The 19,750-nt window shown below is 41.6% G+C and overlaps 1 protein-coding gene across 3 annotated transcripts in view; it reads left to right on the top strand.

The window, feature by feature from the left end:
* plxnb2b (plexin b2b) overlaps positions 1-19,750 on the top strand; it is a 203,088-nt gene that overhangs the window by 171,235 nt on the left and 12,103 nt on the right. For all 3 annotated transcript variants that reach the window (XM_058075677.1, XM_058075678.1, XM_058075676.1), the window contains 13 exons: positions 349-442; positions 2,970-3,167; positions 5,265-5,444; positions 7,661-7,797; positions 8,300-8,400; positions 8,774-9,003; positions 9,836-10,017; positions 12,085-12,151; positions 12,248-12,394; positions 16,032-16,188; positions 17,539-17,639; positions 19,198-19,282; positions 19,586-19,737. In XM_058075677.1, the coding sequence (XP_057931660.1) occupies positions 349-442; positions 2,970-3,167; positions 5,265-5,444; positions 7,661-7,797; positions 8,300-8,400; positions 8,774-9,003; positions 9,836-10,017; positions 12,085-12,151; positions 12,248-12,394; positions 16,032-16,188; positions 17,539-17,639; positions 19,198-19,282; positions 19,586-19,737 (1,831 nt within the window). The remainder of the gene's footprint in view (positions 1-348; positions 443-2,969; positions 3,168-5,264; positions 5,445-7,660; positions 7,798-8,299; positions 8,401-8,773; positions 9,004-9,835; positions 10,018-12,084; positions 12,152-12,247; positions 12,395-16,031; positions 16,189-17,538; positions 17,640-19,197; positions 19,283-19,585; positions 19,738-19,750) is intronic.

Genomic DNA, 19,750 nt, shown 5'->3' with positions numbered 1-19,750 from the left:
AATTTAAATGAACAAAAAATTATATTTATTAAAAATGGCATTTTAAATTTAATTTTAATGTTAAAATAATAATAATAATTAAAATGTATTAATTAAAAAAACGTGATTTAAAATGTAATAAATATGTATTCATGAATGAAATGTTGTGCAAAAGTAGTTAATTGCGCATATTTTTTTGAGAAGACACTTTGCTATGTTGCATTTCCAGTTCTATGGTTGTCATCACACTTGTTGTCTGTGCCGTCACTGGTACCCTTCTCTGTTCCACTTGCACTGGGATTCAGACCCCAGAATGGGACCAACATCTCTTTGGTTTCTTCTCACACGTTTGTGTGTTTTTTGTTGCAGTGGTGGTAGAAACATTGTCGTGACCGGCTCAGGTTTTGATATCATCCAGCGAGCCCTCATGAAGGTCCGGGGAGACAACTCCACATCATTTGAGGTGTGTGTGTGTGTTCAATTCCCCATAATTATCTGCACTATCCTCTCCCTATTGTCCCCATCAATCTCTTCTCACGCAATCATCATTTCTTTCCTCTCTTCATTTTCTGCACTCCTTCATTTTTTTTATTATCTGTACCCGTCCCGCCGCCTGTCCATCCATCTCCCATGCCCACGAGTACAGCGGTGATTCATTCCCGGCCTCGTCAAGCGTTTCTTCGTCTTCTTCTGCGCCGACACGCTTCCCCTCCCGCCAGATCCCTGAGATTACTTAATCCAGTGTTACTTCATCTTCCTTCCCAGTCCATAAATCCTAAAACCTGTAGGATTGCAGATAGCACCCCCACCCCCCTCCCTACCAAAGACACTGCGTCCCCCTTCAGCTTAAGAAAGCAAGATTGACTCTGAAGACGAAGTGGGGGGGCTTAAAAGTAGCGGCGGGCAGCTTGCCTGTCCTGCGGTGTTAGCGGTGAGCGCTAAGCAGCAGCAAAAAAAAAAAAAAAATGTTGATCATTTCCTTTTACAGGGATGAATTTAATACCGGTATTAAGGTTTGTGGGAGATTATGTTGCTCTTTATCACCCGACTCTCGGGCCAAGTCTCCCCCCCCGCCCCCCTCCACTTCTCTTCCCTCCCGCCGATGAGGGAGCGATTTGAAAGGCTGCCGTAAAAATAAGAGTGGATGAAAAGTGTTATCTCAAAGGCCTCGGCTGGTCACCTTCTTAAGCTTGTTGTGGTTTTAAGTTCAGCCAAGTATTTTCACTCCACGCGTCTGCTGGCCTCTTGTAGCAACACATTACAGCACATTACGTTGTTGCTCGGCCTCTTGCTGCACTTTCTTCTAGGACTTTCAAAACTAGCCCGTTTTTAACAGCGCTAACTCATTTGGCATCAATGATGTTGAATTGTTTTGCATAATTAACTGAACATCACATCGTCTTTGTTATGCGTGGATGTGTTGATCCCTGGTCTACATAAACAGAAACGAAGAAGTATTATTCATTCATTTATTCATTTTCTACCATTTTTTCCTCACGAGGGTCGCTGGAGCCTATCCCAGCTGTCTTTGGGCGAGAGGTGGGGTACACCCTGGACTGGTGGCCAGCCAATCACAGGGCACATATAGACAAACAACCATTCACACTCACATTCATACCTATGGACAATTTGGAGTGGCCAATTAACCTAGCATGTTTTTGGAATGTGGGAGGAATTCCAAAAACCGGAGTACCCGGAGAAAACCCACGCATGCACAAGGAGAACATGCAAACTCCACACAGAGATGGCCGAGTGTGGAATTGAACCCTGGTCTCCTAGCTGTGAGGTCTGCGCGCTAACCACTAGACCGCCGTGCGTATTATAAGTAATAAGTATGATGTTTTTTCCACTTTCCTGACCTATAAATGTAGTTAGGATGAGCGCTGAAAGAAGTTTGAATGCACGGTTTTAGAGACTCATTTCCTTATATGGGCATGCCTGGGTACAAGCTGTTACCTGTACGAAATGAGTATATAATCCTGCCCTGTCATTTATCTTTCTTTTAAAGTAATACAGTAAAAAATGGGCATATTTCATAGTGTGAAATGGTGATTAATCATGGTAAATTAATTTGTAAACCGTGATTAATCTGATAAAACGGTGAATCATTTGACAGCCCTGGTAAATATAAATATTGTATTTATTAGGGCTGTCTCACGAGATGAAAACATGACAACTATGGTATGGCTATTATGAAATATAATACAGTAATAAGGAAGTGGCACCTTTAATCACCAAGCGGTTCTATTCACGCTCATTGCATTTGGCTTGGCATATTATCATAACTGTGCTTTATTTGATCTCCATATATGATAAAATCATATTTCTTCATGGTACTTTTCAAATGTGTGTTCAAATCGTGTTGCAAGATGGCAGCAGCTGAATTTGACACACCACGAGTGGTCAGCATCCGGCACATTTAGCGACCTTTTTGTACGATTTTTTTAATGCTGTCTCCTGACCAGTATTAAAGTATTGGTTCTGTCGCTGCTGTATAATACACTTTATAAATGACCTTTTTTTTGGGACCATTTTCTCATGCACTCCAGGTCATAATCATTTTCACATTCTCGGCAATAACAGCCAATTATGGGTTGCTTCCAACAAGGAGTTCTCCTGGTCCAAAGCGAGCGCTTGATGTTGAGGTAGGAGGTGATGATGGCGGTGTGAAAGTGTGACGTCGCTGTCTCAAACAGCTTGAACTCGCTGTGCTTGTCGCAGGATGGCGCATTCTCACGTTGTCACATGGTGCCAGTTGTATTTTTTTCAGGAGTCGGCGTGGAGTTGTCACCGAGCCATCACATGCCTTTGTGTGTTGTTAACACCAGCTTGAGTCTGGGACTGACAGATGAAGGTTTTATAAGCGTGTCCATTTAAATACGAGTTGGCGTCCTAAAAGAGACACATTTTAATGACGCCTAATATCCTTGGATGCCCTTTATGTCACCCTGACTTGTTGCTGTGCGCTTCTTTAACTTGGCTGCGTTCAGGATGCCCACGAGAAGAACGACACGGTCATCCAGTTCCGCTCCCCGACAGTCAACGGCTCGCTGAGTCAGCACGCCAGGACGTACATCCAGCTGGACAACTGGGAGAAGGAGTTGAAGAACTTCGACTACCACCCAGACCCCGTCTTCTACGAGCTACCCAAGAGGCTCTTCACTGAGGCCAGCATCATCATCGTCAACGTGAGTACACCCTGGACACCCCTGCTCTAGTTTGTAAAATAAAAGAATAATAATATAATATCACATATATGTAATTACATAATAATCAAAAATACAAAAAAATCAAATACTACAATAATTAACAATGAATATATATTTTTAAATATCAATATTATCATTACTACATTTGCAACTATACACAATACAATTATATACTAAATATATCGCATTATGAATTAATTATTTGTAATGAATATATATTTATACAGTATAGTCATTCATTCATTCATTTTCTACTGCTTATCTTCACGAGGGTCGCGGGGGTGCTGGAGCCTATCCCAGCTGTCTTCGGGCGAGAGGTGGCTAACACCCTGGACTACACAGTATATATTGTACATATTTAATAATTTTGTTTTATATTATTAATAAATATACATACACTACTCATTACAATAATAATAAATTATATGATATAAAATGATTTAACAATGCTACAATAATAATAATAATACACACCAATATTACAAAATAACAATATGATGAATAAAATTAAAATAAAAAGATGAACAATTAATGCAACTATACATTATTATAAATATACTAAAATTGTTTGTTAAAAATACTACCATAATAATCATCATGATAATAACTCACAACAATATTACCCTTGGGTGGATGAAATGGTATACAATGATAATAATAGTCATTTTAAAAGTTACTTTTTAAAGATTGCACATACAAAATGTAAACAAAAATAACAATGCATACATTACTACAATACTACATTAATACTACAATACTACATTAACAATGTCAACAGTGTAAAAAATATATACAGTATATAATACAATAATACTAACATACTACATTAATAGTATAAACAATTAAAAAATATTGTAATCTAAAATTGCAAAAAAAATAAAATAATAATAGCTAATAATACTATATTCATAACAGCAGAATAATCATTCATTCATTCATTCATTTTCTACTACTTATCCTCACGAGGGTCTCGTGGGGTGCTGGAGCCTATCCCAGCTGTCTTTGGGCGAGAGGCGGGGTACACCCTGGACTGGTCAACAGCAGAATAAAAATGTATAATATTAATTAATGACATTAAAAAAACAATCACTAGGAAGACCTGCACCTCGTCCAAAGATAAGAGAGCAGACGGAAAGGTGATGAGGTGCATGATGGGAAATACTCCCATCATCACTACGGGATGACTCACGCATTTCTGATCCTGGTCTTCATGATGTGGCACTATCAGGATCACATGCTTTGTTTCTGCTGAGTCACTTTGATGGTGGTGGTGGTGATGATGATGATGATGGTGGTGGTGATGATGTGACTGAATGTTAAAACAAACCAAAAAACGTCATGCTTCTGCAATAGCTGTGTTTAATAACATGTGCTTGTGTATGAAGTCAAATTAGAAAAGCAATTGAATGGCTTCAGCCTTGTGATTGCGCCTCAAGATGAAATGATGCGTTCAAGTGTCCGGGCTAATTCTTGCAGTCGTTATTTTTTCTCTTTGCATTTCAATGCATCTTGAGGGGAAGTGGGGAATACCGTTAAACAATCTTTAAATCGAGCTGTAAAATAACATTTGCATTCAAATGGGAGGATTAAAGCTTGATGGGAGGCAGAAAACAAAATATTGTTTATTCTGATTTTTTTTGTGTTAAGCTATAGTTGACATCAGAAGGTTTAGATTGAAAGTGCTCATCGCGATAGAAACAGGGTTTCTTTGAAATCCCTTGTTAATCGCGGTTAATCGATTTCATAGTTACAGCATGGAAAACCTTACAAGCCTCTAAATACGCTGTTTTACATTATTAGAGCCCTCTAGATATGACATAACACCCCTATAGTCACCTTTACACTCCTCTCACCGAATATAGTCGACCTCATGATAGAAAATAAGACCTAATATAGACTTGTTAGCATTGGGTGGTACAATGCTATTAAGAACCTGATCATATTTATTTCATCTTCTGTCCAAACCACTGTATGAGTTGCTGGCACCAGCATCCTCCAAAAACACCAACAGACAGACATACATATTATCATCAACTAAATGATATATAATGAAACGGCAAATTGTCCTTCCTTTAGGGTCGAGGCTTCTCCAAAGCCATGACGGCCAAGGAAGCTCAGGCCTTCGTGGGCGACGTCCCCTGCGTGGTCAACACCCTCCAGGATGACAAACTGTTTCTGGACCCGCCCTCCACCCAGCCTCGTGCTCGCTCCCGCAGGCAGCGGCGTGACACTCGGCCGGAGCTGCTGGATCTAATGGTCAGGAAGGCATCGCCTGTTTATCTCCAATCAGTGTTTCTTCTCGAGTTCTTGTTGGTTCGTAGCTACAAGTCCATCATCCGACACAGTGGATGGAGACATAATCTGTTCCATTGGCCATTCAGACTATATTCAAGTGTAAAAAGAAACATTGACCAATGGGCCAAAAAAAAAAGACACTTCAATCACTTCAACCAATCAAAAGTGAGAACAGTTTATGTAGAGTGGTGATTTCTTATTTAGTCATAAGTTTGTCAAACTTAAACATTTCAGAAAAAATCGCATATTAGTTAATGATGGCGCAACTGAATACAAAATGCAGTTCTGAATTGAAACTTTTCATTATTACGGGAAAAAAAATCCAAACCTACTTGGCTTGTGCAAAAAAGTGAAAAAAACACTGCATTTCAGAAAAAGAACATCATACCAACAGTAAAATACGGTGGTGGTAGTATGATGGTCTGGGGCTGGTTTGCTGCTTGTGATAAATGGAACCATGAATTCTGCTGTCTACCATCTGTTGGTGACCTCAAGCTGAAACCAACTTGGGTTCTGCAGCAGGACAATGATCCAAAACACACCAGCAAGTCCACCTCTGAAGAAAAACCAAATGAAGACTTCAGAGTGGCCTAGTCAAAGTCCTGACCTGAATCCTATTGAGATGCTGTGACCTTAAAAAGCCTCCAATGTGGCTGAATGACAACAATTCTGCAAAGATGAGGGGGCCAACATTCCTCCACAGCGCTGCAAGGACTCATTGCAAGTTATTACAAACGCTTGATTGCAGTTGTTGCTGCTAAGGGTGGCCCAACCAGTTATTAGCTTTAGGGGGCAACCACTTTTTCACACAGGGCCATGTAGCTTTGGATTTTTTTCTCCCTTAAATTGCATTTTCTGTTCAGTTGTGTGTCGATCATACGGTCTAATTTCACATTACTATTAGTATGAATTTTATATTATTATTGCTGCTACTATTATTGTCATCATATTTAACTGCGCAAGCACCACTGACATGCGTAAAGCTCCTTGCTACGTCATAATAAGTTCCATTTCCTGTTTTATGGTTGTCATCACATATATGTATCTGTAAAGGCAGAGAAATGTCAATCAAAATTAATATGATTCAATAATAGAATGTTATTATAAAAGTGTTTTTATTGCTTATGTAATTGACCTATATTTTTCCCATACAGAGCAGTCATGAGAGATGTGCGTACTGAAAAAATACACATAAAGCACACATAAAGATTATTGCATTAAAAATGTTTTATAACTTCCGCCAAGCGGTTATGTATTTGCCGGAGTTCATATGTTTTTTTCTCTCTTTGTGTTCAAAAGTTCCGAACATTTTTCATTTAAATGTTACGGAATTGTCTGAAATGGGACATGGAAGAACTGATCATTCCAACATCAACTCATTCAACAAAGTCAGGACAGTCATGCTATTGGCTTACATCAATGCAGAGCACTGTCATGCTAGGTGTTTGCATGCCAACGTTAGCACATTAGCATTGCTAGCATGTTAACATTAGCATCCTAGCCTTTTATCCATTCTCATAGCACTATTATGCTATGTGTTAGCATGATAATTAGCATTACTAGCCAACCTAAGCATAGTAGCATTTTTATTATTTACCTTGGTACCCCTGTACCATAGCATCACAGGGAAAAAAGCACATAAGGCAAAACATTATTGTCACCATGTTGTACTGAGCAGCCATGACAGGGACATATGTACTCTTTACTATCTCATGATGAGTTCCATTTCCTGTTCTATGTTTGTCATCACATTTTTTCCCCTTAGAGCCCTAAAATACTAAAGACCCTAAGCCCAGGCCATCAGTTAGGAGGATAGCGTGCCCAGTGGCCATCAGATATCAGCATGCCGTGAGTGAGTGGTTGTTTCATTTCTGAGCTGCAAGAATGAAACCACACTACTAGATTTTCAATAGCCCGGCCGACCTCCAACAGAAAAGCACCCGATTGAAGTGTCACACTCAATCCACTTCTGGATGTGTTCACTTAAAGCGGGGAGCCACAGCATTTTAAAACTCTCAAAGGTCCTGCAGCTGTTTGCCAATTATGTAGATTTCCCCATCCTTCCATTGCCGTTTTCAGCGCTGGCTCCCAGCCATAGCCCAATAAATGTCTAAAATGCAGCCAGCGTGTGCCTGATAATGACATTCTCCTCTCATCCTTGTGTGTTTTATCTACAGATCAAGTTCGGCAAGGGGGAGTGGGTGGTGGGCTCGGTGCAGTATGAGAAGAAGAATGATTTGTCGCTCTATATCATCATCCCTGCTGTCATCGTGCCCATGCTGCTCATCATTGCTGTCTCTGTCTACTGCTACCGGTCTGTACTGTAATGCCATACCAGTCACTCCAATATGCTACTGTACACGCAACAGGCACAGGATTAGGTACACATCACCATTTCAGAAGTATAACCATAATCATAAAAACACTTAGAATTATTAAAAAAGGCAAAAATAGTTGATCAAAGCATTGTATTGATAGAAATCTATTTTGTTATTATTTTAAAACATAAGATTTATTTGTGTTTTATTTATTTTCTATTTATTTTTATTTTATTTCACTATTTTTTTCTATCTATTTTCAAATTTAGTGAGTGTGGCTTTTACGGTACTCCTGATTTTTCATTAGCTTTATTTGACACTCCACCAAGTGTGTGAATAAATGTAATGATAACAGTGAAAGTGGCAACCACAATCTCTTAGATGCTTAGCTAACAATGGCAAATATTTGAAGACACAGCAAAGCTTTGTTCAACAACTGGATCAAGGTAATGAACAGGAGGTAAAAAGCCTTGCCTTGTTTTCTTCTATTTTTTTCAGGAGGAAGAGTCAACAGGCAGAGAGAGAGTATGAGAAAGTCAAACACCAGCTGGAGAACCTGGAGGAGAGCGTGAGAGACCGCTGCAAGAAAGAATTCACAGGTACGCTTTGTTGAGCCTTAAAATTATCACTCACTTTTAAAGCTACTTAAGCTTTTGGATTCCTATTTTTAGAATTCCACACTCTACTCTATTGCACTGGATAGCACACATGCATATATCCAAACTCTTGTTACCCTTGGGATCAATTTGGTCCCATTGACTTCCATTATAACCACATTTTTTTGATTTATTCAAATCTCAATATATGCTTTTCTTATGAAAAGCACTTCACTGAAGTAAAAGGAAAAAGTGGTGAAAGTTAGAAAAACTTTAATGATAGTGAACTTTTTGGGTCCAAAGGGTAAAAAGTGGAACATAGCATTTGAGTTGCAGCTACAGTGACTTCCTGTCATGTGACCATATACGCCGGCAGACCTCATGATCGAAATGGAGGACCACACCAATGACCTGAGTGAGGGTCGGATCCCCTTCCTGGACTATAAGACCTACACGGACCGCGTCTTCTTCCTGCCCTCCAAGGATGGCGCCAACGACGTGATGATAACGGGCAAGCTGGACATCCCCGAGGCTCGGCGGGCCACCGTGATGCAGGCTCTCAACCAGTTCTCCAACCTTCTCAACTCCAAGACCTTCCTCATCAATGTAAGCACACGTTAGATGCATTCTTAATATTCTATAGACTGTCCATACATTTTCTATTCCGCTTATCCTTGTTAGGGGGGTATGCTGGAGCCTATCCCAGCTGACTTCTGACCAATCACAGGGCACATAAAGACAAACAATCACTCACATTCATACCTATGGACAAATTAATTAGTCACCAATTAATCTTACCTGTATGTTTTTAGAATGTGTGAGGAACCCGTAGTAACCGGCGAAACCCACGAATATGCAAACTTCCACACTTTGATGCCCAAGCGGAGATTCAATCTCTGACTGTGAGGCCCAAATGTTAACCACTCATCCACCTACATATGTTATACATAGGTTGTTATTACATAGGTTGTTATATATGTTGTTATGAAATTTGGATTCATCTAATAATGACGTTGCCTGTGATGTGACGGTGACTGTCGTGTGAACCCTGCTAAAATCAAGATGCTAAGTGTGCCCACGTAGCAGTGGTAGCAATAGTAGTCGGTGGCCATATTTCCTAAGAGGAGATTCGCAGTAAGAAACAACTCAGATAATGAGGCAAAGCTTTTGTCTCTACCCCAAAGATGGGAAGAAGTTAAAAGCGTCACTTCCTTGGTGATACTTCTCACTTTTACCTTTTGGTCTATTTTAAATTGCTCTGGCAGCGCCTGGTGTGTCAATAGTCTAATATTAGACGTGAGAAGCTGAAGATTGAAAATTGGAAGGCTGGTAATATTCCGATGGTGCTGGCGCGGGAACACCTTGGCAGAGTCCTCTAATTGCTGTTTTCTCTCCGCCTCAAGATTCCTCGTTGCATAATTTGTGCTTGTGCCGGTAGTTTATCCGCACCCTGGAGCGCAGCCATGACTTCAACGCCAGGGCCAAAGTGTACTTCGCCTCCTTGTTGACGGTGGCACTGCACGGGAAGCTGGAGTACTACACAGACATCATGAGGACCCTGCTGCTGGAGCTCATGGAGGAGTACGTCCACAGCAAAAACCCCAAACTTATGCTACGACGGTGAGTGACTGACAGCATTTTTCCCCCAATATTCATATGTCCATATAAACCACAAAAAACACGTGAACCCTCCTCTCATTCAGCCTTTTTTCAGAGTGCTAGCAGCACGTTAGATCCAAAATATGCTAACCGAATGAAGGCACAGAAGCGATGGTTTCTAAGGCGAATGCCATAGCCCCAGTGTGGGAATATTTTGTTTTTAAACCGAACGAATATTGACAGTTTTCCCAACTTGGGAACAAAAAACTACCAATGGAGGGGCTGATGTCATCGCAGCCTCACTTACTTACTGAGGCATTTTTTCGGCAACTACAACTACAGTTGTACGGCATCTGGTGAAGCGGTGATTTAACAAAATTAATAATTTGTCCACTTGTGTGTCGTCAACAAGTGCAAAGTGAATTCAGTGTCCAGAGGGATACATTGCGGTTGTCTACAGACAAATGTTCTGACTTATGCCATTGATTTTTGGACTTCAATGATTATGTGAGGTTTGTTGTCTGTCATCGCGTCCCTCATTGTCATTGTGATGAGGTGATACTTGAACTGTCTGCTGTGTGCCTCCACTTAGCCACTGGCTGTTAAACAAATACGCATCTTAATTATCCCCCAATGGAGAGGCTCATTATGCTGATTAGGTCATTGCACCAACACAAGCACCCCCTCCACACCACCCATCCCACTTTTCACACACTAGACATCCAATTAGGTATGCTAACTGCCGTCAAAGCACGGGGGCGCCCACTACCCGGCTGATATCCGTCACGAGCATCCGTCAAAAGTGTCCGCGGATGTGAGCTTGAAATAGTCTGACAGTGACAAGGCGGGGAAGTCGTGCGCCTCGTCAACACTTAAACATTGTCTGCGGTGCGCGTCACCGCATTGCGCGCTGTCACTGGGCGAGACTCAGCAGTGCTAAAAATAACTCGCCTAGACCGTCAGCATTTGCTTGGATTTCATGTTTTTAATTGACATTTGAGTTCAATTCTAATGTCATACTTAAAATGTAGTCGACAATATGGAAATGCTAGCAGAGCAGATATTAAAGGGGAATCTGCACCTATTCCAGCTGTATTGCCTTGGATTTTCCAAAACCGTCTGTTTTCATTTATTCCACCCACAACCCACCTGCGGGCACGCCCACTGTGCTGTGATTGGTCACACTCCCAAGCGCTCCTGAGGACTTCTGGAGTACAGCCAAACCCCACTTTCTAATTTTGCCGCTATAGGAGTTGATGATAAATGAATAAAGCCTTTGGAGAACTGGTTAGGAGCTACTGGTAGCTAATGAGCTACTGGTTGGAGACCCCCGACTTACTGTGTATGAACTCAAAGAGTGCTAACATAGGTCCGTGTTTATTGCGTGCAGACAATCTTGACACAACGTTGGTAGTATAAATTTAGTCATTAAACGTTTTTTTGCGGAACTACCCGTGTAGATCCACCGATTGTGGTGGAAAAGGCTATTAATAACTCCAGACATCGGTGGACATGTATGCTCCCTGTATGCACACTCTATAATGCTACATAGACAGCCGCTTACTTGCACAAAATAAACACACTTAGGACACTGATGAATTTAATCAATTGTTACTTACAGCTTGCGCTTCGGACTCTTCGACATGGCCAAGTAATGTTGGAAAGGCATTGGACTTCAGCAACAATTTGGCGGATAGTCCAGCTTCACGCATGCTCACAAAACAGTCCCATATTTTTCTCTTGCTCGTCAGGAATCTGAAACTCCAACCACTTCTGCCTGATGTCAGCCTGTCTTGGAAAAAAATGTCTGTAACTGAGTGTCTCACTTCCAAATGCACAAACCTCATTATCTGAAACTTTGGCTTGGTTTAACATGAGAATACAACATTCTAACTACATTTAGAGGTCAGAAAAGTGGAAATAACATCATAGGTTCCCTTTAATGCTCATTAGACAAGTGAAATCCATGTATTGCATTCTTAGCACCTGAATAAATATTACAAATAATAAATATTAAAAGGACATTTTGTTTGTAATATCAAATACGTTGATGAAATCATGAAATGTCTCATGTGATGTGTTTTCAAGGTCAGAGACGGTGGTAGAAAGGATGCTGTGCAACTGGATGTCCATCTGCCTCTACCAGTTCTTAAAGGTACAGTACCATATCTGGTCTCTCATTGGTCCATCAGACGGGTATATAAAAAAAATTGAAGTTTAAATAAAGTACACAACATGTCCTGTGTGCCAGGACTCAGCAGGCGAGCCCTTGTACAAACTCTTCCGAGCCATCAAGCACCAGATCGAGAAAGGACCCGTGGACGCCCGAGTGAAGAAAGCCAAGTACACCCTGAATGACACAGGCCTGCTGGGCGATGATGTGGAGTATTCTGTCCTGGTGAGTCCTGGTGTCACTAACATGTACCTCGAGTATCTGACTCACGGGAGTCCACTCCTCACATTCCTGCAACAATTTCATGATGTCTTCTCAAGGGTTAGCACAAGTAAACTTCACCAACGGGATGTTACCCAGCATAACTTGCAGATTATGAATACATGTGTTCCTGGTTGTGTTATTTTCAGTTCTTTTAGTTTGCCAACAGGTAGCCGTTGGGTAAATGTCAAGCCCAAGCAAATTGATAGCGTGGTAAAAGATAGCCTAGTTTGAAATCATCATCTTGATTACGGAAATCCCTCATTCCCAGTTAATTGGTTGGCTTGACTGACGAGTGTATTTCTTACTTAGAAATGGAAGATTTTAATGGTTAGAGCTTAGAAAACCTCTTTATGAACTTCTAAATACACTTTTCAACATTATCAGAGCCCTCTTAGCACTAATCACTTTTACGCTCCTATTACACAACATAGTAGACATAATAAGAAATATAAGGCAGAAATAAGACATAATATAGACTCACATGTTAGAATTTGGAGATTTCTTGTTGTCGTTCTTTTTTACTACCGGTTTATCTACGGAGACAGTATAGGGACAGTACATATTAATGAACATATTGTATACTCCATATGTAAATATGTCAGATTCTAGCCAAACGCTAATTTTCATCTATTGATGGAAAGGCAGGTTGATAAAGAGGAACTTTTAATTTTGCCCATCATTCCCAATCCTTATGTGAATCTTGGACACTAATTTCTTTCCCTTTTCTTTCCATTACAACACGAGAAAACAAGTTAATTTCAGCTATCTTACAGTGCTGTAATTAGGATACACCTATTTTGAGAAGCAGTCTAAAAAAACCTCTAAGAACATTGCATCATTTGATATACATGCTGTGATCATACAGAATACACAAAAATAATAAAAATGATGGAAGCAAAGTGCTGAAATGTATAATCCAGAATAAAATAAAATACATTGACTGTTGTCGAAGGCAATGGTCACTTCATTTATACATTATATACATGGAGACAGTTGAAGTAGGGTTCAATATTAATACATGGAATATTTTTGTCGCATATTGTTGTCTTTTGGGGGGGGCTGGCACCACTTTTGTCTTAATTTTTTTGTTTTAAAAACTTATCCATTGCTAGTTGAAGTTGAATGTGTTCTTCTGATCTTCTGTGAGCTTGTTAAACAACTGACTGACACATTACCGCCACTATCTGGTCGGAAGCTGCACTGTAACTGAGAGTCTCATGGCTAACATACAGTAGCATAGCGGCTAGCCTATCTCTGGTGTCTCCAGTTGATGAGCTACTATGCAGTCCCACGGCCCTCGCTGCCCACTGGTGCAAAACTGAACCATTTTTTGTGGCCCTATAGGTGGCGCTGGAGGCCCAAGTTTGGGCCGCGGCCTTATGGTTAAGAAAAACTGGCATAGAAAACCTGTTTCTGATCTTCTAAATCCAGTGGTCATGTATTAATGAAACTGCAGTAATGCTACGCGTTGATCGCCAGGATGTTTTCCTTCACGTTACAGTACTGTGAACGTAGCCGTTCCGTTAAAGCGAGCACAAATAAACGGCATTGTCAAGGACAGTTATCAAATTAGCTGGAATCATGATGTGGTGGATTGCTTCCTGTGGTAGAGGAAGTTAAAAAAAATTTAATAAAACACCCCCAGCGTAACGGATTTCACAGGCCGCCACGGTCAGTTTAGATTTCACAGACTGCTATTCACACTGATGAATGCAGAGTGACTGATCAGGCATGTGCGATTGGGTTGGCTGCGCCCCGCGCCCCACGCCCCTCACCCCTCCCTGACATCCCTTCCACCCCCCTGCTAGCCTTTTGATTGCATCAAGTGGTCAATTAGTTCATGACGGAGTGACTCCAGTTGCTCCCGCTGAGCCGAGGTGACCAGATACATGTAAAGTATGTGTATGAGAAGCCTGGTTGCCATGACAACCTTATCCTGGCAGTAGGACCTTGTGGCGCTCGAGCCTGGGTAATGTTTAAAGGTCGCCCCATTATGCCAAAGTGATTTTTAATGATGTTCAGACAGTAATGTGTGTTTAGGAACACCAATCAGAAGACAAATCCATCCGCTCCCTCACCTTTGCTTTACTTTTGAAAGACGAGGGTTTTTGTGACCTCATGAAGGAAAAACACGTTACCACAACTGACCCACACTATTGTCCTCCAAACATTCCTACGTACAGTGGGAATGTCCTGTTTCTACCTTATATTGAGTATTTCTCAAAGTCCTACAATTAACTTTTTTGGGGGAAAAAGCAGGCTTTACCATAAACTTTAATATTGTTCACAAAATGTTTGTGCTTCCAGGTGGAAACCTTCGCCTCTAACTCATATTAAAGGGGACCTATTATGCTAAAATGTAGCTAGAATGTTGTATTGTCATGTTAAACGATGCCAAAGTTTCAGATAATGAGGTTGTGAGCCCTAAAAGAAGTTTGGGATGTCTCAAAACCAAACGCAAATCCAAGGAAATACAGCTGGAATAGGTGCCGGTTCTGGAAGATCTTGTCTGTGTTTTCTGTGCCGGTTATTGTATAGCTGTTCTGTCTGAGTCCACAACTCAATACAAAGGGTCGACAAATCTGCATAATATTATGGTCCCCTTTAAATACTTCTTGTACTTCTGAAGGCTCCAAAATTGACGAAAAAGTGGGAAAATTGTGGGGAAAAAGCGAGCTTTGCTACTCATCCGGAATAGTTTCTACACTCCAAACACACTATTGTCCGGCAAATGTTCCTGCTTCCTGGTGAAAATTTCCTCCTATGTCCTGCAAAAATCCATCTTGAATTGTTTCAGCACTCCAAACACACTATTGTCTTCCAAATGCTCCTCCTATCTTATTAAAGTTCTTCTAAAATTTCCAAAATTGACAAAATGCAACATCTTTAGTTTTGGCAACTCCAAACTACTACTAGACTATTGTTCTAAAATGTTCCTGCTTCTAGGTGGAAAGCTCTGCCTCTGACCTTATATTAAACACTTCTAAAGGTCCCAAAATTCATTCATACATTCATTTTCTACCGCTTATCCTCACGAGGGTCGCGGGGGTGCTGGAGCCTATCCCAGCTGTCTTCGGGCGAGAGGCGGGGTCCACCCTGGACTGGTCGGTCCCACAATTGACTGAAAAATAATCGGAATTTGCTCCACATCTTCAATAGTTCCAGCAGTCCAAACACTCCAAAAAAGCACATTCTGAATAGTTTGTGCACTACAAACATTCTATTGTCCTCCAAATGTGGAAATCTCCGCCTCTTACCATCGCCTCTCCTCCACCTTAAATTAAGCACTTAAATTTCGTACTAAAGACCCCAGATTTGGGATCTGACAGCTATGAGTCAGTCAGTTCCAGTTGTGGGAGCTGCAAGTTTGGTCATTTGGTTTTTCTTCTGCGAATGTGCTAATGATGTTGCTGTCACAATGCAATTAGAACTTTTGCATCACATAGCTATGCGAGCTAGTGTTGCTAACGTTTGTGTGGTCCTGTCCCACTTGGTGATATAACATAATTGTATGTGATATACGTACAGTATACGTAGGTACAGGTACAGGTATAGGTACTATGTTTTTGTTGATGACATTTTTTCATGTTGTGTGCAGACCCTGCAGGTGCTGGTGCACGGCGAGGGTCCAGATGTGACTCCGGTTAAGGTTCTCAACTGCGACACCATCTCGCAGGTGAAAGAGAAGATCATCGAGTTGGTGTACAGGAATCTGCCGTACTCCTTGCGGCCCAAAGTCGACAGCGTCACGCTGGGTGAGTGAAGGAATGTCAAGAAAACGCCGGAACCTCGAATGTCGACTGTGATCGCACAGTTAGGACTTTGACCGACTTTTTGGGGTAAAGTCGCACAAAATGTCACAGTTAAAACGGATGAATAGTCACAGGGAGGATATGTTCGACATCAGGGGTTTACCACAGCCACCTTTGACTGGGCGCTAATTAGAGACCCTGGCGGTCGTTTGCTTTTGTAGACCATGCACTAGGAGACGACATTAATTGATCCCATTCTACTAAAATGGCTGATAGGAGTGTAAAGGTGACTATAGGGATGTTATATCATGTCTAGAGGACTCTAATAAAAAAATGATAATAGTAAACAGGTTTTCAATACTCCAACTATAAAAATATTGCATTTATAAATAAGGAATCCTACATTGCAGAAATTCACTTATCACGGTCGAGTCTGGATCCAATTAACTGGACTAAACAAGGAATTAGTGTACTTCCTATGCTAAAAATGTTTTACAAATCCAAACAAGTTGGGGGTCAGAATGGAGCTGTTTCACGGTGTGTTTATTTTTCATCATTTTTTCTGCTCCACAAGAAAGGCTATTCACTCACAGGAGCAAAAAAGAAAAGCTTTCATCGACAAACAAAGTTCTGCATGGCAACTCGAGTCTGAAACCTTGGGGGAGCCGACTTGAAAGCCCAAATCTCTACAGACATTTTCTGACATCAAAGACTTTCCCCCCCCCCCAATTCCCACGCACGCCGCCGATCTCATTCCGTTATACATTTTTAGATAAGCGTAGATCTGTCGTCGCCTTTCATGGCGAATGATGGAGATAACCCTCTCATGTGGCGCTAATTGTAAATGAGTCACACGCCGCCTGGGCTCAGGTCGGTGAAAGCGTCAATCTGCCAATCCGCCTTTGGAATTACATTTGGAATATTCCACAACAAAGTCCACTCTCGGCTTTAGCTCTACTTTCTCATCAGTGGTGATACATCATATCACCCTTGATCAATGCCTGGCTAATTAGCACAGCGCTGCTGCTGGGAAGGGCAATTTCTTTATTATGGAGTTTAGATTTTTATAGATTTAATACATTGTTTAGTATACGTTTTCAACCTGTATTGTTTGTTGGATGATTTTGTATTGCATTTTTCCAAAGATTTACATTTTGGTTTCATTTCATCATAAAAAATGAGAAAAAATAACATATTAATAGTCATAAAGTGATTAAAATGGTGGGAAAAGTACCATTGTTTCTTTACACACTTGTATATCTTGCCTTCATTCATTATAGCTTCTAAACAGATGACATGTATCTCAGCCTGGGCGGAGGTCTCCCATTTCAACTCCTCCGTTTTTCTCCACAGAGTGGCGCCCGGGGTCGACTGGGCAGATTTTATCCGATCTGGATTTGACCTCGCAGAAGGAGGGCAGATGGAAACGCATCAACACTCTGGCTCATTACAACGTACGTAGAATAAGATCTCTAAATTCCAGCCAATTTACCGCCAATTTGATGTCTTTTTTTGCTAAACATTTTCTCTATGGGAGCAAAAATGCTTGAATATGATCCAGAAACCTGATCTTATGTCCAGTACTGTACGTATGTGCAAGAAAAAGCACCAGGATAGAATCCCTCTAATTCCTCTTTTCACCGCATCAACCCGGTTGAAAACAGAGGTCACCACCAAATATCCCCCCCATCCTGCTCTCTACCCACCAAAATCCCCTCGCTAATGCCTCGTATTGTCCTCCAGCGAATGACCCCACCGGGGTGCTCATCCCTGTCTTTGTGGGGGCCAGTAAAGCCCGTAAACATGCCAATGAAGACCAGCCATGCTTGTCCCGTCATTGCCATTGATTATGAATTAGTTCCAGGCCGGTAAAGTAAACCTTCTAATAAGATAAACGGGCAAATCTCCAGGAGGTGTATTGTTGCCTCCACCAAGGAGCGGGTGTTTGTTGTTGGAAAAAGTACTTTTAGGACAGCACTGAGAGGCAGAGCTTGTACTTCAACATCAGCAACCTCCGACCTAACAATGGAGGTCACATAGTTTCCCCAGAAGAGTGAAGTAGATATACTGTACGGCAGAGAGAGAGGGAGGGGCGCCATATTGTGTTCCTTTTCCAGTTCCTACAGATGCTGTCCTATCAAGTGTTTGAACAAGAACAGATAACACTTACTCAGAATTCATGCTTGGGACTAAATAGCCTGTCCTATCTGGTGTTTGAACATGAACTGATGACGTTGCTCTCTTTTTGTCCTTGATCATGTCCTATGATCAGGCTTTGCCAGTTCACCAGTAGGTAGCCTGTCCTATCAGGTCTTTGAGCATGAAGTGATGATGCCTGCTCACAGTTCATGTTTAAAAATGATCTAGGTCAACTCTAGTTCTGTCCTATCTAGTCATTGAGCATGAACTGGTGCCGCCTGCTGGGTGTTCATTCTGAAAGACCAGATAGGACAACTCTTGTTCTGTGAAGCTGTTGAAACGGTGCAGCCTGATTGAAGTGGATAGTCTGTCTTATCATGGCTTTGATGTGAGTGAAGCGATGACACCTGATTTGGAGTTTCGGTTTAAAGACGAGATATATGACCGCTCTAGTCCTGTCCTATCTAGTCGCTAACTGATGACGCCTGCCCGGAGTTGGTGCTGAAAGACTGGGTAGGACAGTCTTTGAACATGACAACTAGACAGCTCTCTTCCTGTCCTATCTAGTCATTGAGCATGAACTGTTGCCGCCTGCTGGGAGTTCATTCTGAAAGACTAGATAGGACAGCTCTTGTTCTGTGACACCTGATTTGGGGTTTCTGTTTAAAGACGAGATATATGACCGCTCTAGTCCTGTCCTATCTAGTCGCTGGGCATGAACTGATGACGCCTGCACGGAGTTTGTGCTGAAAGACTGGGTAGGACAGTCTTTGAACATGACAACTAGACAGCTCTCTTCCTGTCCTATTTAGACTTTGTGCATGAACTGACTTGTTTGCATATGTAATTATGGTATGTGTTTTTGCATTGCAGGTACGCGATAACGCCACAGTAGTTCTATCGCGGGTGCTTCACACACAGCAGAACTACGAACAGAACCAGGAAAACCACGAAGAGCGTAAGTGTGTCGAAGCGCAACACGCAGATGGCGTTGTTGTGGCGAGGGAGACATTCCCCCCGCCTGCACGCCCACATCCCCTCTTTCATTAACATCCTAATTCATGTTTTATTTGGAACACACTTTTAGATTATTTTCAAATGAGATGCACTTTTTTTTATGTGCATTTCATAAAAGCTGATTTCACTCCAGCGTTTGATGTCCTCTCTGCGTTCATTCACATGCAGCTCAGTGCAGACAAAGACTTCATAGATAGCGGAGGAGTGTACGTGCATAAATGAGGAACTGTTGCTTCTCCACCAGGGAACGCTCTGTTGGATGATGACAAGGTGTTCCACCTGGTGAGGCCCGCTGACGAGCTGGATGAGATCAAGTCCAAACGGGGAAGCATCAAAGACAAGTCCATGACTAAAGCCATCACGGAGATTTATCTCACAAGACTGCTTTCTGTCAAGGTGCGTTCACGTG

This window comes from Doryrhamphus excisus, chromosome 6 (assembly GCF_030265055.1).
Source record: "Doryrhamphus excisus isolate RoL2022-K1 chromosome 6, RoL_Dexc_1.0, whole genome shotgun sequence".
In the NCBI taxonomy this organism is placed as follows: domain Eukaryota; kingdom Metazoa; phylum Chordata; class Actinopteri; order Syngnathiformes; family Syngnathidae; genus Doryrhamphus; species Doryrhamphus excisus.
Note: the sequence above shows the minus strand (reverse complement) of the source record. Positions and strands in the feature narration are given on the sequence as shown.